Genomic DNA, 17,713 nt, shown 5'->3' with positions numbered 1-17,713 from the left:
GTTGACTCCAGAACCTACCAGTGAGTTCATAGGTTGCTTTGCTTTCTCTAGACCTCTGGGTCTGCCAGCGCCTGGGCCTGGCCCTTGCCTCTGTGCAGTCCTTGAGGACTCAGTTTCAACCCACAGCTCCGCTCATCACCTTTGCTGGGCAGACGGGGAGAAGCCTCGTGCAGAGGTTGCTGGTGCTCAGTGTGAGGGATCACGGAGCTGTCTTATGGATTCACAACCCCCTTCCTCTGGCCTTGCCGGAAAGTACAAGCAAGAATGCTTTCTGCAAGAGCGGATTATTCTGCACTAGTGGTTGTTTGCTGGTGAAGCTTTACTGCAACAGAAGTTCTCTGGGGAGGTGCATGTGTCCTCAGCCATCGCATCCCGACCATCGGTCCTCCGCATCCCTCTCGGCTGCACCGCTCCTTTGCAGAGAGCGCAACCGGCAGCGGCAGTTTCACAGTTTAAGCAAGGATTGCAGACTCCTCCTAGGTAGGGGATTAGTTTTGCTGAGCAAACAGAAGGGTCCACGGCACTTCCTGGGAAATGTAGTCCTCTCTTTAGTGCTTTGCAGAATTAATTAAATAAAAGCCATGCAGTTGAACTACAGCTCCCAGAACGTCCTGGCCCTCAGGGCACAGGGGTTTAAAACTCAGGAAGGGGAGAGGTGGCGGTGGGTTCTTCCCTCTGCGCTCCATCTCCTCAGGTCTGGTCCAACCACTCGGCCCGTTTGGGTGCCTTACACGTGTGCACGTCCACAGTGTCCTCGCACTCCTTGCAGCGCACAGCGCAGCACCAGTGGAACTTGCACTCGCACTTGGTGATGCGCGTGACGCGCGTGGTGTCGTACCCGCGCCCGCAGCACATCACCTCGCAGCCGTCTGTCCCCCGGGACATCTTGTTGCACACGCGGCCGGCCGTGCCCAGCGAGCCTGGAAGAGGGAGAGAGCGGGTCAGGGTGTTCCTTCTCCTCACTCAAATGATGCCTCCAACCCTGCCCTGCAGTCAGCAGTGGTGGGATTGGGTACCACAGGCTGCGGTTTGGGTTGGAAAGGACCTTAACATCATCCAGTTCCAACCCACTGCCCCAGGCAGGGACACCTTCCACTAGACCACATCACTCAACCTGGCCTAAAACACTGCCAGGGATGGGGCATTTACCATTTCTTTAGACAGCCGGTATCTACCATCTGCACCAGAGACCTTGGCTACACCTGCCTTAGCAGTGGTGAGTTCTCACTGTTTCTGTCACAGCATGTGCTGCAGCATGGTCCCACAGTATAGCCCCAAAGGCTGGGCTCAGGCTGCAAGGAAGAGGTTGTTGCCCAGCTGAGCCCCCACAGCCACTGTGAACCTCTGACCTGGGGATGCTCCAGGCTGGGAAACCACTGATCACCCCTGCAGGGGCTGAGCAGCCCTGCGGCCACCCTCCCTGCTCATCCCTCAAGCTGTGTTCAGAGGAGCCAGCAGCCCACTGTGTGAAACAGGCTCTTTATTGCCTCTTTAAGAGAGCTCTGCTCTGCAGGAGGAAGGCTCTGGGGAAATACTGTGCTACTGTTATTGAAAGAAGCCTCCTCAGATTGGATCTTCAGTGGAAAGCCTGAGGATTGTGGACAAATCCAGTCCTGTCTGTGCAGGGACCCAATGCTCCAGTGAGTACTGACACTGGGTGAACCCCCACAGCACAACCCCACTGCGGACCAGGGCTTGGTGGGGGAGCTGACATCCCAAAGCAGCCCTGCCAGGCTGGGCAGGAGGGGAGAGAGAGCAGCTTTTGGGCCCCAGCTGGAGCTTTGGTTTTTACCTGCTGACTTGTCCATCACGCAGTAATCGGGTGAGTTCTCAAAGTACACCAGGTCAGTTTTTGTGGGCTTCCTGAAGTTCTTGTTGGCCACGGTGAAGCCGGTGCCATCCTGGTTCATGGTCACCTGGATGGCCCCGTTGTATTTCTTCCTTAGGTAATCCCCTGTCTTTCGAAAATCTGACATTGCCAGCCAACAAGTCCTTAGTGTGCAGGAGCCGCTCACTCCATGGCATTTGCACTCCAGCTTCAGGAAGCGCTTCACGGCCTGTGGGAAGAGGGATGCTGTGAGGAGCGATGGTCACCCTGGGTGTCACACATCACACCTATGTCTGCTCGCCCCTGGTGCAGCTTGTCAGCCCTCGCCTGTGCGAGACGGAGCCCCTAACCAGGGAGGGATGCTGCGTAAGGAGGCTGGAGCAGCTCTGCTCTGGAGCCAGGCTGAGAGAGCTGGGCTGGGTCAGCCTGGAGAAGAGAAGGCTCCTGAAGGGGAGACCTGAGAGCAGCTCCAGTGCCTAAAGGGGCTGCAGGAAAGCTGGAGAGGGGCTTGGGACAAGGGCCTGTAGGGACAGGCCAAGGGGAATGGCTTGAACCTGCCAGAGGGGAGACTGAGATGAGCTCTTAGGCAGAAGCTCTTCCCTGTGAGGGTGCTGAGGCGCTGGCACAGGGTGCCCAGAGAAGCTGTGGCTGCCCCATCCCTGGCAGTGTTCAAGGCCAGGTTGGACACAGGGGCTTGGAGCAAGCTGCTCTAGTGGAAGGGGTCCCTGCCCGTGGCAGGGGTTGGAGCTGGATGAGCTTTAAGCTCCCTTCCAACCTAAACCACTCTGTGATTCCCATGGTCACTGATGCCAGCATCATCAAGGACATGTGCTGGGAGCACAAGTAAGCAGGGTCCTGCCATCCTCATGGAGCTGTTCCCTGCACAGACCATGCAGGGGCAGCATCCTGCTTCTGTCTGCAGTGGTACCTGCCCTTCCTGGACACCCAGGGCCCAGCTCCCATGCCCGGGCGGCTCCTACTGCCCATTCCCCAGCAGGAGGTCCCGATGGGATGCTGCTAACTCAGCCGCAGGGGCTGCACTCACCATCCTCCCGCAGCGGTTGTTGTGCAGGTTCATCAGTGCCCGGGCATCCTTCACTTTCTTCTCCTTGGCGTCCACGAAGGCTTTGGCAAACCGGATCCCATAGTTGATGTTGTCGCTGCAGCCGCCCCAGTCAAACTCCCCGCGCTCGTCCTTGGAGCGGCCCCTCTTGAGCGGGTCGCAGCTGCAGGACTTCAGGTCCCCTTGGCTGCACGCACGTGTGATGGCGTAGACCACTCCAGCCGAGGAGATGGCGTAGACGAAGGCGGCCTCCCTGCTGCCTGCCACAGGGAGAGGAACAGGGATGAGCAGGGAGCGTGCCGGGGAGCATGGAACCATGCAGCTGGGTGAGAGCATCCCGTGCACAGGGAAGACAAGCCCAGCCCCAGCTTCCCTGGCACCTTTCAGACTAAAGGAAAGCTGCACCAGGGCGGGTTTAGATGGAGCTGAGGAACAATTCCTTCCCCAAAGGGTGCTCAGGCATTGGAACAGGCTGCCCAGGGCAGGGCTGGAGTCACTGTCCTTGGAAGGGTTCACAAACCATATAGAGGAAGCCCTCAGTGCCATGGATTAGTGGTGGCCTTGGCAGTGCTGGGGAATGGCTGGACTGGGTGATCTTAGAGGTGTTTTGCAACCTGGTTGATTCTATGATTGTAAGGATATTTTCATGTGGAGCCTCAGGGCTGTGCAGCTCAGATGCTGGGCTGCTCTCAGGGCTGCTGACCTGAAGCATGGGGGCGGTGTGGGTGCCTGTTGGTGCTGTGACCACCAGGACCCTTCAGCCAAGGCCACCTCCCTCCCAGGGTGATGTGGAGCACGGGAGCTTGGTGCCGGCTCTGGCCGGGCTCCCCTTGTCCCATGGCACAGCTTGCTGCCTGCTATTGTATGTCTCTGGTTTGAGTTCGCAGCTGGTTTTATAATGCTGTAAAAGAAGCTGCAAATCAAAACCATGTTCATCTTCATTTTGAGAGCCTTTGAAAGCAACTTCAAAGGCAGCAGAGCTCTCTTTGGGCCTCGCAAGATGGGGCTGTGGCAAGGAGCTTTCATCATTTCCCATCCTTTGCCAGGAGAGGATGCGAGCAAGAGTAAAGGTGCAGGCACAGGGATGGAGAGGCTGAAATGGGGCAGGCTGCAGCATGGAGGGTGAATGCTGCATCCTGGTGCTTACAGCTGCTTCTCTCCCACCAGCTCCGATCTGGGGGTCTCCTGGCAAGCTCTGCTGCTTGTTCACCCCATAGGGAGCTGCCCCATCCCCCTGCAGCTGGGAGCAGCCCCCTGCTCCCACTCCCGCTGTGGGGCTCACATGTCCTCCATATGAGCCCCTCCTGGTGAATGGAAAGGCTCTTCCCAACTGTTTTGATTCAGAGGCCGCATGGCTGGATGTGCCCCAGCACGGCACGGGGTGCAGCAGCATCTGTCCCGCAGTGCTGGGTTCTCTCCAGATTCCGGGGCCCGATTGCTGCTGGAGCCCACGATGCTGCTCCTGCTCTGGAGCCACCCCGGTCCCTGTCCCCACTAAACCTCTTCTCCTTGCTCCTCGGGTACATCCCTGCCTGCGCTGTACCTGACCCTCACCTGGAGAGGAAGGTCCCTCCCAGCAGGGTCTGTGCGCAGCCGCCCGGGCCCCGTGGCCGTGGTCCTCCTCCACCTCGGAGCCCGAAGCGAGGACTGGAGCCGCGGCTCTGCCATGCAAGGGAGCAGCCAGTTCCCACGTGAACAGCTGAGTCCTGGCCAACCCTGCTCTCCAAATATTTATATATCCCATTACTGTTTACATACGAGCCTGTTCTCTGGAGGTGTCTCCTCCTTTCCCCCTTCTCCCCCAGTGCTCCTTCTCATCTGGTGCAGCTATTCCAAACGCAGTGCTCTGCTCCCATTACGGCTTGATTAATTTACAGGGAAAGGCAAAGCTCTCCTAAGGGAGTAATTCAAGCCACTGGGCACGGCAGCCCAGCGAGAGGAGAGACTCTCCCAGGGAGACAAGGCAGAGGAGAGGGGATGGGGCAGCACCTACTTCGCAGCATGACCCGTCCGAAGACGGTGTGGTCCCGGTCCAGGGTGCTGCAGTTCCAGCGGTGGTGCCGGAACTGGTGCTGACACTCCCGGATCCATTCCTTGGCTCCCTCCCCGACCGACTGCATGATGTCAGGATACCTCTGGCACAGTTGCCTCTGCTTGTTCACCAGCCCTGGGATGTTATCGCAGATCACCCTCGCACCCAGCGCCCCGATGTACCTGTGGGATAGAACAGAGCCACGTTATCACACTGCATGAACAGAGGGAAGCTGCAGGGCTCTGCCTCCTTGGGTCTTCTCTCTGCTGTGGAGGGGTTGATATTGAAGCCCACCTTTCCCTCTTTCTACCTGTCACAGCTGCCCTGGGCCCTGTTGAGGGCATCCCTCCTTGCAGCATCCCCTTGGTATGTGTGAGATGCAGAGCCCTGCCTGTACCCTGCCTGCATCCCCGTACCTGCTTGGCTGCCCAAGGAGACCTGCCCAGCGCTGTGGTTCAGACAGGCAGGATACAGGGACAGGGCACATAACAGCCACTTGGCTTTGGTCTTTGGGTTTAACAAAATACTGCTGAGCTGCACCAGCCCAGGGTGGGTGAAGCTTTGCTCTGTGTGCACATGGCTGCGGCAGGGAGCAGGGTCCTGCAGAGCCCATCTCCCCTCAGATGCCCACCACGGTGCTGTGAGTTGTGGTGCTCATGCTCCTGCAAGCCTGGGCTCTGTGAACTCCTGAGGCAGAGCACAGGAACTCGCTGATGTGCAAAACCTCGCTCCCACCCTCTCCCCTGCATCCCAGCCCGGCCTTGCTGAGCGCAGCAGGATGGAGCCCAGCACAGGCTCTGCACGCTGGCTGGGGCACGCTGTGGGGTCCATGGCACAGGCACCCACATGATGCTCAGCTGGGAGAGGAGGAGCAGGCTTCACCTCCTGTTGCTGCAGTCCTGGATGACACTGCTGTTCCTAGAATCACAGAATCCCAGGCTGGAAGGAAACTCAAGGATCATCTGGTCCAACCTTCCTAGGCAAAGCATGACCTAGACTTGATGTCCCAGCACCCTGTCCAGCCAAATCTTAACAGTGTCCAATGTTAGGGAATCCACCACTCCCTGGGGAGATTATTCCAGTGGCTGCTTGCTCTCACTGGGAAAAATTTTCCTCTTGTCCAGTCGGAATCTCCCCAGGAGTGACTTGTGCCCATCACCCCTCGTCTTTTCCATAGGACTCATTGTCAAAAAGGAGTCTCCATCTTTGTAGCCACCCTTTAAATACTGGAACACAGTGATAAGGTCACCCCTGAGCCTTCTCCAGGCTGAGCAAGCCCAAACCTCTCAGCTTTCCCTGCACCCTGTGTGCACCCCTGTACCCTGACTGCATCCCTGTACCCTGACTGCATCCCTGCACTGTGCCTGCATCCCGGTCCCCTCCCTGCAGCAGTGGGAGAGGGTGGGAGCTCGGAGCAGAAAGACAATGTGCAAACAACAGTCTGGTAGAGCCTGGCTGAGCCCCACGGGCAGCATTCCACAGACACAGGGAGGGATCCTGAGCTTTGCACCAGCCTGGACAACGGTGGCAACATGGAATTTTCCATCCCGGGCAGCCCCTGCCTGCGCCACCCGCTCATCCCAGCCAGGCAGTGGTGATGTGTGCTTTGCTAGGGAGCATGGAGCTGTGGTTCTGGAGGGAAGGGATGAGGTTTGGGTGGGATTCACATTCTTTACCCCCACCTCCCTCCGACTGGAAGCAAGAACCTTCCTTTAATGATAATAAAAAGCTATAAGCTTGGGCCATATTTCATTGTCTCTCTCTGGCCGTGTTCTATCACTTCCATCAGCCCCAGAGTGAGCTGTGGGCTCAGGGAAGCCCTGGGAGCACAGAACGCAGTGGGATCTGTTCCCTTTTCAAACATATTTTGTTTAAATGCTGGCAGAGGCACAAGGTCATCTCAGGCTGGAGCTGAGGATAATAAACCCGGCTCCCCGTGGTTTTGTAAGCCCCAACTTTGAGGGCTGGTGAGCATTATTTTGCTCGTCAGCCTTTCATTCTGCAGCAGAGGGGAAAAGGGAGGTGGCAGAAGCTCTTTAGGGCAGAAAAGCCAACAGGAGCAATGCTGCCCATGGATGTTTAATTGCCTTGCTTGTACCGGGCTGCAGGAGCTGCCGGTGCTTCCCACAGGGAGCAGGACAAGAGGAGCATCTCACGAGCTGGATGATGGCAATGGCCAGAGGTCTCGAGTGGGGCTGCAGAGATCCCGCAGGGAAGCATGGCTGGGTACCCTGGTCCTGAATTCATTCTGCACAGCCTGGCCAGGACCAGCAAGGATGGGAATGGCTGATGTGTCCCTGCCTGTGCTGCCAAAAGCTGGGACAAGGCTGCAGGATGGAGGCTGCAGCAGTACAAAAGCTCCCCTTCACTGGAGGAGAGATGCTGGGAAAGCTGGAGAAGATGGAGCTGCCTCCACAAGAGGAGAGCGACAAGGTAACACACCAACTACAGCACCCCCGGGAGGCCAAGATCAAGGAGAACCCTCCAGACAAGATAAACACCAGGCCCTCCCTTTGCACCCTGAGCTAACTACGTCTCATTAATTCTCCTGCCAAATACTCAGCTCAGAGCAAACATTATCAGCAGGAGAAAGTGGAAGGAGACCGGGCAAAGGGCACCGACCGCCGAGGGAGCACCAGTGCCTGCATCTCCCTTTGCTTGTGGCTGCCAACAAGCAGCGTACCTGCTGCGGTACCTACAGGCATGCAGTGGAGTGCATCCTGAAACCCACCTCCCGATGGCTGTGTGCTGGGAAGTGGCACGGCACCTTCCCCTCTTGGAAAGGCTGGGGTTAGCTCGGCAGGGCTGAGATCTTCCATTGCGTGAGAAATGCTCCAGTTGGGTTCAGCTCTTCTGAAATGGAGCGAGATGGGAACATCAGAGAGTTCTGCCAAGCAGGATGGTGGGAGGGGAACAACCCAAGCATTTGTTTTGCTGTGATGAAAGCATCCCTTCCGATTGTATTCCTAAAAAACTATGGCACTTGAAAAGCACTGGAAGAGGAAAGACAATGGATGCTCTGAGCAGCCCCCGGCTGCCTTGTCAGAACTTCAGTTTTAACACACGGAGTTGTGCTGGAAGAGGCAAATTCCTGTGAAATGCTGCACTCTTGGGGAATCTACATTTTCACTGCAGGGAAACAAAGAACCCTCAAGCCCTGAGCTAAGAGGATTCTGTGAGAGGAAACTGCTTCTGATGCTGGAGGCTGCTCCGGCTTGGATTCTGCATGGTCAGAAGGAGAAAGGCTGTGAGAGCCTGCAGCGAGGAGGAGCTGCGAGGGAGGCAGCTGATAATTAAGTGCATGTGGGGATAGTGATCCCCCACCCTGTCAAATGGGGTTCCACGGGCTGCTGCCTTCTGTGAGGTCCTGGTGTATTAAAGCCCTTGCCTCGCCAAGCACAGAGCTGTTTGCTCAGCTCAGGACAGGGCTGGCACCAGTCCCTTTGGCAGCCTCTGGCTGTGTGATGCTGCACCATTTGCTTCTTGCAAATCAGCATCAACCACCAGCTTGTATTTCCCCTTTGCTCCAGTCCAGCCGCCAGGAGATGGGTGTGATGCATGGGAATTCTCTGCTACCCCATGTGGCACTGACTTCCCTTCCCTGTTCCCTGAGAGAAGCAGCTTGTGCAGAACCCATGGAAGCTCCATGCTAGAAAGGCAAGTGCTTCCAGAGCCTGGAGATGAAGTGTTCCTTGCTCCCTGCTAACCCTCCTTCTCTCTACAAGCAATCTACTGCATGGATGCAGCCCCTGATGCAGCCAAAGCAAGCTCCTCGCTGGTTGCCCCACTGCACTGGGGGAGCAGGAGACAGGAGCCAAGCATCACGTGTTGGCTCCCAGTTGTTGTTCTTGTTGAGAGTCTGCTGACTTCGACTCTTGTAAACAAGGCGAAACCCAAATTGCTTCTAAGATAAACATGCAAATCAGAGGCAGACGCATCTATTTACTTGGCAGCGTGCGTTTTGTGCTAACCCCCTTCCACGGCGTGCCTCCGTGCTGAATGTGTTCTGCTCCCGTGCTTCCCATGAGAGCCTGACCAGCTCTGCGGAGACCTTGGAGAAGCCTTCCAATACCTAAAGGGGCTGCAGGAAACCTGGAGAGGGGCTTTGGACAAGGGCCTGTAGGGCCAGGCCAAGGGGAATGGCTTGAACCTGCCAGAGGGGAGACTGAGATGAGCTCTTAGGCAGAAGCTCTTCCCTGTGAGGGTGCTGAGGCGCTGGCCCAGGGTGCCCAGAGAAGCTGTGGCTGCCCCATCCCTGGCAGTGTTCAAGGCCAGGTTGGACACAGGGGCTTGGAGCAAGCTGCTCCAGTGGAAGGGGTCCCTGCCCGTGGCAGGGGTTGGAGCTGGAGGAGCTTTAAGGTCCCTTCCAACACGAAGTGTTCTGGGTTTCTATGTTTCTGTGACTTGCAGATCCCTCAGCGCACAACCAAAGGCACTCAGCAACAGGCAGGAGGTAACTTCTGCTGCTGAGCTCTTGGCATAACTGTGGTTAACTGCTGAAACTCTCCTGGCAGACCCAGTGGTTCGTGGTTCTCCAGTCCGCAAGAGGCAACGGCAGCCCCATGGCTCCCATCACCAGCCACACGTGCAGGGCCGTTTCTCCAGGGAGTTGGTAAGTCAGCGCCACAGAGGCGAAGCTTTGTATCCCTGCAGCATTCCCGGCTGCCGCTTGTTTTCCATAGGGTCAGGACAAGCATTGCAGGGAAACAGCAGCCGTTGCAGGGCTGTGGTGGTTGCGGTGGCTGAGTAAAGCTCTGTGTTTCCTCCTAGTGCCTTGCTGTGTGGTTTTGGCCTTTGCCCACGTGTCAGTGTGGGGTGTGTGGGTTACAGGCTGCCTCCCACATCATAGAATCACAGACAGGCTTGGGTTGGAAGGGACCTTAAATCTCATGATCAGTAAGCCAGACGTGCCATATGGTAATGCAGAGAGTTCATCTGTGGGAGGGTAACAGCCCTTCTTCCTGTGGCTTCTCTCTTTCAGAGGATCCAAAACCATTTTGACACCTGTTCGTAACTCCTTCTTTGGCTCAGAGTAGGGCAGGAACAGCAGCACGAGGGGGATGCAGTGCCTGGGAAGCAGGAGATGCTCTGGCCAGACATAGCACCATGAAGCCCGTCAGCGTGATGGCTTTGAAATCCTTGACAGCTGCTCCTCCAACCAGAGCCTTGGTGCAGGAAGCAGGCTCAGCTCTGACATCCCATCTGATGGGTTTTCAGCCTGAGAATTTCCCTTCCATACTTATCATAGAATCACAAAATGGTCACACCCCCTTCACAGGGAAGAACTCCTGCCTAAGAGCTCATCTCAGTCTCCCCTCTGGCAGGTTAAAGCCATTCCCCTTGGCCTGTCCCTACAGGCCCTTGTCCCAAGCCCCTCTCCAGGTTTCCTGCAGCCCCTTTAGGCACTGGAGCTGCTCTCAGGTCTCCCCTTCAGGAGCCTTCTCTTCTCCAGGCTGCCCCAGCCCAGCTCTCTCAGCCAGGCTCCAGAGCAGAGCTGCTCCAGCCCTCGCAGCAGCTCCGTGGCCTCCTCTGGCCTCGCTCCAACAGCTCCACGTCCCTCTGGTGCTGCTGCCCCAGAGGTGGATCAGGACTGCAGGGGTTGTCTCTAGAGGTACTGATGCTGCCTATCCTCAAGCACAGGGTGCTCTCAGCTTGGGTAATGCAAGCTTAAATCACTGGACCCAGCCACATCAGCTGCTGCCGGGGGGTTCCAAACAGGCTCCTTTCTTACAGGCATTAAAGAGATGCCGGCAGCCTCGCGCTGTGTGCAGAGCATCACTCGGGGGCTCTGACCTTGACCAAGCCACATTTAAACAACAAAGAAAACCGAACCAAAACCGCAAACAAGCGTGTAAAGCACAAGGTGTTGTTCCTGGCCGTGTTAAGCATGCCTGTCAACTCAGCATCCCCTGATTGCCACTGCCTGTGTGTTACATGCAGCTCTCCCACCTAATATGACTTGGACAAATAACCTCAGCACCAGTTAGAAGAAGTGCTGGGCTCCAGCCCCTCCACAGCTCCAGCGTGTGCGACCAGACACCCATGAGTTGAGCTGTAACTGGGGCTTGGTCCCAGCTTGGGATGTTCCCCATGACACTGGTACTGCTCTTTCCCCTGAGTGTGCTGTGCCATGGTCAATGGTGAATGCTGGAGCCCCAGTCCTCATCTCCTTGGGCAGGAGATGCCCAGCCTCCTGTGCCATCCATCCCATGGGCTGGGGCCAAGAGCTTGCTTTGCACAGAGCCTCATCCCTGCTGACATCTGCTCCAAGAGCTCTGCCCTGGATACTGAGATGGGAGCGTGGTTTGGCTTCTTGGTGGTGTCAGAGGCTGCTGGAGTCCTACCCCTGAGAAAACTGATCCACCTCCCCATTACAACCATTTTGATAGTCCTGAAAGATCAACTTGGGAGCCAAACTATCTTGGCTTCCGTTCTCTTCCCATCCCATTGAGTCAGCACGAAATCTGCATTTTGGTGGGAGACTGGAAAGCCCTAGACAGTTATTGGAGACACCTCATCCAGATAGGATCAAATCCAACATCCCTGCCTCTGTGCCTGATAAAGAGCAAATTCCAACGTGCCTGGCAGCATTCACCTCCTCAAGTTCTTTGCATACTTCCCAAGGATGCTGCACTTTCCTTCCTCTGCTCTCCCTGGCTGTGGGCAGACAATTTATAGCCAACTGCAAAGCACTGTGGGTTGCAAGGTGCTATAGACATTTGAGATATTGTTTTATTATTATAAACCCTGAGTATTTTATTAAGCCCCACTGGGAACAGGGCCATCCTGGCCTGCTGGAGTTGTTAACGCCTTGGAATGATTAATAGTCCTAATTTCCTCACTTAGAGCCACTACTCTGTATGTTGAGAGCGTTAGTCTCACTTGAGTAATTTGTAAGACCATAATGCTGAGCCATTCAACCCGTGCCATCCAAGGGACATTTTCTGCACCTCGATCGTGTCTGTGCCACCCTTTTCCCAGTTGCCTTTGGTTCCTTGTCGCAGTCCCCTCTCTGTGGTTTTCCTGCTCCCATGTGCAGCCACGGGATGTTGGTTTTGTGGGAAGGGAAACGCTGCAGTGCCCCACACTCTCACTCAGCACTGGGTGAAAGCTGTCTGTCAAGGGTGATGCATGAATCCAACACAAACTGCTCCTCAAGAATATGCTTCATCCTTAAGTATTGTTTTCTCCCCCAAACCTCAAAGCACTTTGCTAAGAGCGGGGGGAGGTAAGACAGTCTCTGTTGGTGCAGTAGGATGGATAATTCTTCTCTAGTCCGTGGCATCACTTGTGTGTTAGATGCAAGCTGCTCGGAGCCCAGCACACATCTCCTGGGCTGCAGGCACTGCCCAAATTGCTCTTAGTGTTAGTAAAAGCGAATGAGCTTGGAAAACCAGAAGGATGCTTTGTTCTGCATTGCTTTGCAAGAAAGATTTCCCATAGGTGAAAGTGACCCTAATGACAAATGAACTAAGAAACACAGTTGGGATTAGTCTAACAGTGCCGAGTGACTGAGAGAACCCATCTGTTCAATACAGCCCAACCAAGAACACCAAGGCTGCTGCAGAGGCCACAGGGTTCATTCCCCATCAGGCTGACATTACTTTAAAACTGATTTTTCAAAGCATGGCTGTGCGGGCAGCCAGAGCAGGGATAAAGACTTCCTGGTCACTGACCTCCTGCTTTTATTGCCATGCAAAATGCTCTGCAACAACAAACGTACAGCCCGTGTGAGCCCCCTGCAGCTCCCTTGTGCTTTGAGCGCTGTGCATCATCTCACCATTGAGATGTCATCTTGCCTGTGACAGCACGGGGGCTGGAGCATGAGCTGCTCTGGAGTGGGGATGCTGGTGGAGGAGGGAAAGGCTCATCCATGGCATGGGATGGCATCACGAGCTGCAGAAAAGGTCTTTGGAGCCACCTTATGAGCTGCTAGACTCTAGTGAAGCGCTCCTGGTGCTGCTGGGGGCTGGCCGCTGGGCCTGGCACAGAGGGAGGCAGTGACCCCAGCAGGGTTACGCGGCTGTGGAGCTCCTCCATGCAGCTGTCTTTCTGTTGGCTTCCTTTCAAACATTCCTACTGATGCTATTTCCCCTCCCACACACCTCGGTGTGGTGCCTGTTTAAATAAGCCCCTGTATCCTATACCCACACATACGGGTGGCTCAATTTTTCCATCACTCTCTGTGCCCATCCACGGCCCCTGGACCAGGATCCACCACTGGTGCCATGAGAGAAAATCATGGCGAAGCCCAGAGAGGAACGGCTGCAGGAGCACCGCTCCTTCCTATGCATTGTGGCAGGAACATCCCCTTCTCCACCTGCAATGGGGGTGTCCTCACCAAGCCCATGGGAAGAGCTTGATGCCAGCTCTGAAGGTTGACTGCAGCACAGGGAGCACAATGGGCATGTTTGCTTCATGCTCTGCCCTTGGTGTGTTTTCCCTGCCCATGAAACCTCCTTCCCTGGCCAAGGAAGGGAGCTGGTGGCTGTCTAAGTCTGGACTAGAGCATCCATAATAGTGATGAGACAGGCATCAGAGTGCGGCAGAAGCCCCATAACCTGGCGATGCCTTAGGAGCCCCATGTGGCTGCCAGGCTCCTGTACATTCCCCACCCTGTGCCCAAGCTTGTGCTGTCCTTCCTTCCCCGGAGTTGTTTTATCTCTCTGGGAGCCTGATGCCTCCCATCTGCTCCAATGCCAGATGAAATCAAATATTTGTACTTCCCAAGGGCTGTGGTTAGCAATAAACAAGCTCGCTAACAAGGATTTGGTGTGCTGGGGGGGGTTGTGTGGGCTTGCAGGCAAGTGGGGACGTGTGAGGGTGGGTGCAGGGGGTGTGCGTGCGGCTTTGTGGACATTTTTCTTTAACCAAACCTTCAATTGCAAATGGCTTTCCACACCAGAGCAGCCAGCGGGGCTCTCAACAGCGAGTAAGCTCTACTGAGTTGTTTACACCGCGCTTGTTTACCGCACAGTTTATGTTTATAAGCCACATTTGTCTTATCTCCCAAAATCTTCCAGGAGGAATGTCAGAGGCCACTTTTGGGGCCCGATGGCCTCTCGCAGGGCACAGCCCTGCCCATAGAGAGCTGCTGTACCCTGGCCCTCGCTGTTCTCCCTACCCAAAGTGCACTCAAGTGTAAACGGGATTTAGGGATTTTCCCCGTTGCATTCCTTCTTCATTTCAGTCTGTGTTTCAGGGGCATTTTGTTGCTTAGGAACACTTTATAGTTTGGGAGCATTTCCGCACGGATGCTGCTCCCAGCCATCACGGTGGCCTCAGAGCCCAGGCAGCGCCGCTGGCCACAGCCACACCAGCCTGAGCCCGTCCCTTCTGCCTGGCAAATGTTGCTCCCATCACTACGTGCTCCACACACGCACCCAAGGGCACTTCTTCAAGCAACAAATTTCCCCAGTTCCTGGTGGCTTTGAGAGGCGGCGTGGGCCGGGCCTGACGTCACCCAAAATTAATAATTTGCAGTTGTTTAGAAGAAACATTTGGTTGATATTTCCTTCCCATGTCCTGCCATCAGAACGGACCTAGGGCTGGGTTTTTTTTCCTGTTAATCTACTTTAAAAGTTGACTCCGAAAATGAGAAGCATTTCCTCTATTTCCACAAGTTTATTGTGTGTGAATCCCTAGAAGAATTTGGCAACAATAATAAAAATAAGGAGCGATGATGCACCACCAAATGTATTTATTGGAATATCAGTAGTGCTGAAGATGTGCTTGAAACCCTGGGTAAATCACGGAATGACTTCTTCCCAAACCACAGCTGGTCAAGACCGTTTTCAGTAAAACACAATTTCATCTAAACACGGTATTTTATCAGCGCTGACATGTCCAGCAGAACCACCCATTTCAATATGAAGGAATTTCAATGAGGAATGTTCTGATCTACAGAAGAGAAAAGTACGATCAAAAATGGGAACTTTAATACATTTGCTTTCTACTTTTGGTTTTGTTTTGCTTTTAAAGTCACATATTTAAGGCCCTTGGGATCATTTCTGCTTGCTGAAAATGTTAAAAGGGCTCATGCCCCATGCTGGGCTCCAGCTCCAGCCACCCCAAGGGCTGTCCCCGCGCTCATCCCATCCTCCCTCGGCAGAGAAGCTGCCAGCCAGGGAGCCGGTTTGCAAGCTGGGACCACAAACTGCTGCTGGAGCTAAATCCAGCTTCCTCCAAATAAGCCACAGCTACAGAGGCTTAAAATGCGGCTGTTTTTCCCCTGGCTTGTTGGGAAGAGACGTGTGCTTGGAATTAGGGCTGACACTGCGGTGGAGTCATTGTGGGGAGAAGTGGGGTACAACAGCAAGGAAAATAGGTGTTTTTCATGCTCCTCCTAAAGAAAGAATTTACATCCTTCAGGCAGCATTCAAGTGTTACCAGAACTGCCCAGCTTGGGGCAAACGATGCTCCATACCTCATCTTTTTGAGCAGCTTCACTCCATTAACCCACTCCTCAGCTCTACTGAGCCTCCCTTCCCCCTATAAAAATGATATTGGGGTAATCCTTGATAATGAAGAGAAATCATCCAACTTCTCCACTGCCCTATGACTCTTCCTTCCTCGGCTTTCAGCACTTCAGCAGCATCCCCTTCTCTGCAGACACCATCATGCATTCGCCTGCCCCAACGTGTGGGGCCGATGCGGCTGGCAGCCAGGCCAGCGCTTGTATCAACCCGATGCTTCCCGACCATGACTCATTTTCTTGCCCAACAATTCCAGTTCCCCATGGGCTCACCAGGCTGCGGAGCTCCTCCTGGCATAGCCGGGAGCAGCACTGGTCTTGCTGGTTTGCATCGTGTGCCCCTCAAAGCCTGTGCTGCTCTCAGGGAGTTTTTCCCCATGGAATCCACCTTTTGTGCCTGGCTGCAACCCGCTGCCCGAGCATGTGCCCTGAGCTCCTGGCTCCCTCCCAGCCCCACAGCTTTTCCCTTCGCCTTCCTCACCCTGGATCGCTCTCCAGGGATGCCAGCCGGGCCATGACTGCCACACGCCCAGACGTGCTCTCAAACACTAGGAATACTTGGGTTATCGGCACGACTACTAAGTGCTCCCGGGCCCTCGCAACGTGCTCCACGGTAGTTGAGGAATTCCAGAAACCACTTCTTTCAGCAGCAGATGGGTTGAATTTGATTAAGTTCTGCCTCATCCACTACAATGTGCTAATGATGATGAGATTGGCGTGAAAAACAGTGTTTTCCACAAGATTAGAGAGGACTTTTTAGGGTGGGGAACGCTGAGAACTTTCCTGCAGCAAACTGTTTTTCCCTGTAGTGTTACTGAACTGCTGAAGCAGCACGGGGTCGCTTGGAAAACTTCACAGCCCTTGTTTTCCCAATTACTCTCATTCTGCATCCATGAATTTTCATTGTTACAGGAATCGGGAAGGGAGGAGACTAGTTTCTAGAAGACTGGTATTTTCTGTGGCATCATTTCTATTTGTTACAGAGCCTCATCTTACCCAAAGGAGGGAGAATGGCAACTTCCCAGCTTAGGAGAAGCTGCAATACGAGTACGCAGGGCAACTCCGCAGCCTGCGGGGACCTGGACTCCGGAGTGATGCCCAGGTTGCAACGGGTAAACCGGCGGGGGGCTGCTCCCCGCTTCCCAGTCTACACCGTACCGAGGGCTAATCCCGCTCCCCGCCACTGTCCGGGCACGGCTTTCAGGGGGTCCCGGTGCGTGGGGCTCCGCTCCCCGGCAGATGAGACGGGAGCCGGGGCAGGGGGTCCCATGACAAGTCCCGGCCGCGGGGGCAAACGAGGCCGTGAGAGCACGGCGGTGGCTGCGGTGCCGGTGCCATACGGCAGGTTGGAGGCCATTCCCCCTCTGCCGCTCCCGCCGCGCTTCCCCCGAAGCCGCGCAGGTGGAGCCAAGGGGATCCCCGAGCTCTTTCTGCCGCTGGGCTCCAGCCGGGGCCGGGGCCCGCGATGCACTTAGCGGTGCGGGGGGAAGCCCGGGTGCCCGCACGGCCCCGGCCGGTCCCCACAGGCTTCCGCTGCCCCGCGCGTGGCTTCCATCGCCGGACGTCGGGCGCTGAGCTCAGGCACTGCGGGGCTCGCTGCGCTGCCCCAGCTCCCGGCCAGGCTTCCCATCTCCATCCCTTTCTCCATCCCCGTTCCCATCCCCTTCCCGCAGCCGCTGCCCGCACAGCTCCCGCCGGCCGCAGCCCCGGGACCGTCGGGGCGGGGACCTGTCGAGGGGACTCACTCACCACCACGAGGAGTCGGCGCGGGGCGTCAGGGCGAGCAAGAGGAGGACGAGGGGGAGGCAAAGCCGCGGGGCCGCGCCCGCCGTCCGAGGGAAGGCTCCGCACTCCGCACGCCCGGGGGCCAAGGCAATCCCAGGAGACGCTTCCAGGCGGTTTGGGCTGAGCATATCTCTCCGGGGCGGGGTCCAGACGGAGAAATGACCAGGGAGGGGGGTCCTGCCCGCGCTCCCCTCGGGGGCACTGCCCGTCACGGCCCCGCGGCACGGCGGCCGGCTCCGCGCTGCTGAGCGAGCCCCGGCTGGGCCCCCGCTCCCAGGCGCATGCTGCTGCGCGGGGGGCGGCGGGGCCGGGCCGGGCCGGGCGGCGGCGTGGAAGAAGAGGGGGGTTGCTCCCCGCGGGGGCTCCGGGTGCTCAGCGGGGCCGGCGTCCCCCGAGCGGTGCGGGACGGGCGGCGGGGCCGGGCCGGGCCATGGAGGTCCTTGAGCTGCGGGTGAGGACACTCTGGGGATGGGAGCGCAGGGGCCGCGGCCAAATATTGACAGCGCCCGCCGTGCTCCGGGCTCTCATTGG

At 56.3% G+C, this 17,713-nt stretch overlaps 1 protein-coding gene across 1 annotated transcript; it reads right to left on the bottom strand.

Annotated features, from left to right (window-relative positions):
• Positions 1-690: 690 nt before the first annotated feature.
• On the bottom strand, positions 691-17,310 carry WNT2B (Wnt family member 2B; the record flags this gene model as incomplete). The annotated part of the gene is made up of 5 exons (XM_080633078.1): positions 691-920; positions 1,793-2,057; positions 2,874-3,151; positions 4,885-5,105; positions 17,147-17,310. 5 exons carry the CDS (start codon positions 17,308-17,310, stop codon positions 691-693), a joined length of 1,158 nt encoding a protein of 385 aa, XP_080489204.1.
• Between the last annotated feature and the right edge of the window lie 403 nt (positions 17,311-17,713).

Source organism: Psittacula echo, assembly GCF_963264785.1.
Source record: "Psittacula echo genome assembly, chromosome: 22".
NCBI lineage: Eukaryota > Metazoa > Chordata > Aves > Psittaciformes > Psittacidae > Psittacula > Psittacula echo.
The sequence above is the reverse complement of the archived record's forward strand: the minus strand, read 5'-3'. Positions and strand labels throughout refer to the sequence as shown.